At 43.8% G+C, this 3,554-nt stretch overlaps 1 protein-coding gene across 1 annotated transcript; it reads left to right on the top strand.

The window, feature by feature from the left end:
* The first annotated feature begins 427 nt into the window (after positions 1 to 427).
* On the top strand, positions 428 to 3,207 carry LOC117049647 (protocadherin gamma-B6-like). The gene has a single exon (XM_033154450.1). It carries the CDS (start codon positions 428 to 430, stop codon positions 2,888 to 2,890), a length of 2,463 nt encoding a protein of 820 aa, XP_033010341.1. The 3' UTR covers positions 2,891 to 3,207.
* The last annotated feature ends 347 nt before the right edge of the window (positions 3,208 to 3,554 follow it).

A 3,554-nucleotide genomic window follows, 5' to 3' on the forward strand; every position in this document is an offset into this window, starting at 1 on the left:
AAACAAGGAAAAGCTTTTTCAAATGCTCCACTTGCAATTGGCTCAAGAGAAAGTTCACATTGTGGAAACATGTACATTCTTTTAGCTCCATCTTCCTATGTTATGGTGAACATGGTTTTCCTTGCAGTTCCTTCAGTAAACCTCAAAGTGTCAGTGTTGGCCAGTATGACAGCCAGAGAGAGGATAGAGATCCATTGATGCTTCCTAGACTCCCATCACTGCTATTCAGATCAGGCCAACTGAAGAGCACAGAGACAGGGGACTCTTGCAGAGAAGGAAAAATCTCTTTTGCTTTGAACAAATATAAGAACAAGGACAATTTATTCTTCCTCAGTGATACCTCATGCTGTTTCCTTCATCTTTGTGAGAGCTTGAGCTTATGAAACTGAGAAAAGGAAGCAGCCTGTTTTTGAGAGAACCAGCCAGAATGGAGAGAAGGCACCCAGGGAATGGCAGGGCACTCACAAGGCAAGTACTGCTTCTCTCTCTCTTGTCTTTTACCTGTTGGGCTGCATCAGAGCAGATTCATTATTCAGCCCCTGAGGAGATGGCAAAGGGTTCGGTTGTGGGGAACCTCGCCAAGGAGCTGGGACTGAGCACCAAAGAACTGAAACATCGCAATCTGCACACTGTGTCTGTGGCTAAAATGCAGCATTTCAGTATCAATGCAGAGAATGGAAACCTCTATGTAAATGACAGGATTGATAGGGAGGGGATATGTGGCAAAAATCCAAATTGCTTTGTTCAGTTTGAAGTTGTGGTAGAAAACCCACTGAATGTTTTCCATGTAACAGTAGAAATCCAGGATGTTAATGATAATGCACCACAATTCCTGAATAGCAATATCAATTTAGAGATCCTTGAATCCACTCTGCCAAGCACACGATTTCTCCTTGGGAAGGCGGAAGATCCTGACATTGGGATGAACTCTCTCCAAGATTACCAGCTGAGCTCCAATCAGTACTTCACTTTGGAAGTTAGAGAGAGAAAAGATGGAAATAAATATGCAGAACTGGTGCTGCAGAAATCTTTGGACAGGGAAAAAGAGCAGACCCTTCACTTGGTTCTTACCGCTATGGATGGGGGTACGCCTAGGAAAACTGGAATAGCCCATGTACGGATTAATATCACTGATGCCAATGACAACCCTCCCATTTTCACTCAAGAGGTGTACAAGGTCAGTTTGAGTGAAAATGCTCCTATTGGATCCACGGTGATCCAGGTCATAGCCTCTGATGAGGATGAAGGTTCATATGCCCAAATCAGGTATTATTTCAGCAATATACCAGCTGATTTCCGGTTGAAATTCAGACTGGATCCAGTCAACGGTGCAATCACTCTTTTGGATCCATTGGACTTTGAGGAAACTGAAAAATATACAATGATGGTTACAGCAAAAGATGGTGGCGGATTGTTGACACATTGCAATATTGAAATAACTGTGCTTGATGAGAATGATAATGCCCCAGAGGTGACTTTAGCCTCCATGTTCAGCCCTGTTCCTGAAGATTCTCTGCCAGGAACTGTAATTGCTCTGATTAATGTGAATGACAAAGATAACGGTGATAATGGAAAGGTTACTTGCTACTTAAACGATGATTTACCCTTCAAAGTTCTTCCCTCATCTAACAATTACTTCAAGCTCCAGACAGACAGTCCTTTGGACAGAGAAATAGCTCCTGCATATAATATTACAATCACAGCCACTGATAGAGGAACTCCACCTCTTTCCACACACAAAACAATCTCTCTACAGATCTCAGATATCAATGATAATGCCCCTACTTTTCAGAAACCATCCTACAACATTTACGTGCCAGAAAACAATCCTTCAGGTGCCTCCATTTTCACCATCAAAGCCTCTGATCCTGATATGGACCAGAACTCACGGATCACATACTCCATCCTCAACAGCAACATTGAGGAGCTTCCCATCTCCTCCTATATCTCCATTAATTCTGAGACCGGCACCATCTATGCCCAGAGATCCTTTGACTATGAACAATTCAGAGAGTTCCAGCTTCAAGTGAAGGCCCAAGATGGGGGTTCTCCCCCTCTCAGCAGTAATGTGACCGCCAGGATTTTTGTTCTCGATCGGAATGATAACAGCCCTCGTATCCTGTCCCCCTCACAAGAAGCCAAGGGCTCATCCTTATTTGAGATGGTGCCTCGTACAGCCGAGGCAGATTATCTTGTCACCAAGGTGGTGGCCGTGGATGCAGATTCTGGACACAACGCCTGGCTCTCCTACCACCTGACTCAGGCCACTGAGCCAGCACTCTTCACGGTTGGTTCTCATACTGGAGAGATCAGGACAGCAAGAGCCTTTGTGGAGAGAGATGCTGTGAAACAGAGACTAGTCATTATGGTGAAGGATAATGGGCAGCCGTCTCTCTCAGCCACCATTACTCTGAACTTGGTGTTTGCTGAGAACTTTCAGGAGGCCCTTCCGGAAATGAAGAGCCAACCCAGCAGCTCGGAGTATCAGTCTGACCTGCAGTTCTACTTGGTGCTGGCCTTAGCTGTGATCTCCTTCTTGTTCCTCTTGACTGTGATTCTGGCCGTTACAATGAAGCTCCGTCAATCAGGGCATCCCAGGTTCCTACAGTGCTTTGGTCCTGTTCCCCATTCCAAGAATGGTGCCATCTTCCCACCCAACTTTGAAGATGGGACTTTGCCCTATTCCTACCAACTGTGTCTGTCTTCTGAGACCAGGAAGAATGAGTTTGCCTTCCTGACACCCAATGTTCAGATTGCAGACAATATTATTGGCAGTGAAAAACCTGGTGTGCTTTTTACAGGCAATGGAGGAAACAATTTAATTTCAGAGATGGCAAATGATGAAAAGGTAGGGTTTATTCCAGAATATTTTTCATTGCACGCTGCATGATCTTTTACCATAACTGACACCAAAATATTAACTATATGGAGGATAATTCATTTTGTCTGACATATATGTTTACTGGAAAATGAGGTATTTAAATCTGGAAAGCAGTTGCTCAACCTTATTTATTGGGCCCCTCATGAACCATCTACTGATTTATGCATGATGAAAGAGTAAATGTTACAGTGTCAAGGCAAAAATATCTATGCATTGGACCCAAGTAGCTTTGCTTTACTCAGTTGAAAAACTAAACCTGTTGTGTGGTATTTATGGCGTTGGAAGTTAACAGTAGGATCCTATGCATGTCTACTCAAAAGCAAGCCCAATTGAAGTGAACATGTATAAGACTGCAGTCTCGATGTCTTGGACTTTCAAAGTAATGATGTGTGTAAAGAGTAGCTTTATTGAGGTTTCCAGAAGTAGCGTGCAGAAGTGCTGAACGATTTAAGAATAATTATATTTAGGATGCATCTGCGTGCAAGCTTCTTGCTTGCTTCCACTCTTCTTTCCTGCCATATCCTCAGCTTCACACAAATGGCAATGTGCTGGCCATCATTTTATGTGTTGCTTTGCCTTCTCCTGCCCTCCCTCTTCTCTCATCACTCAGCTAGTTGTAAGCTGGAGCTCTGTGGGCTGGAAAAGTGTATGGGAAGTTTTTAAGGGGTTCCCA

Source organism: Lacerta agilis, chromosome 7, assembly GCF_009819535.1.
Source record: "Lacerta agilis isolate rLacAgi1 chromosome 7, rLacAgi1.pri, whole genome shotgun sequence".
Lineage (NCBI taxonomy): Eukaryota > Metazoa > Chordata > Lepidosauria > Squamata > Lacertidae > Lacerta > Lacerta agilis.

Excerpts from the sequence above, each read along its gene's own strand:
- LOC117049647 (XM_033154450.1), top strand. The coding sequence starts at position 428 with ATGGAGAGAAGGCACCCAGGGAATGGCAGGGCACTCACAAGGCAAGTA.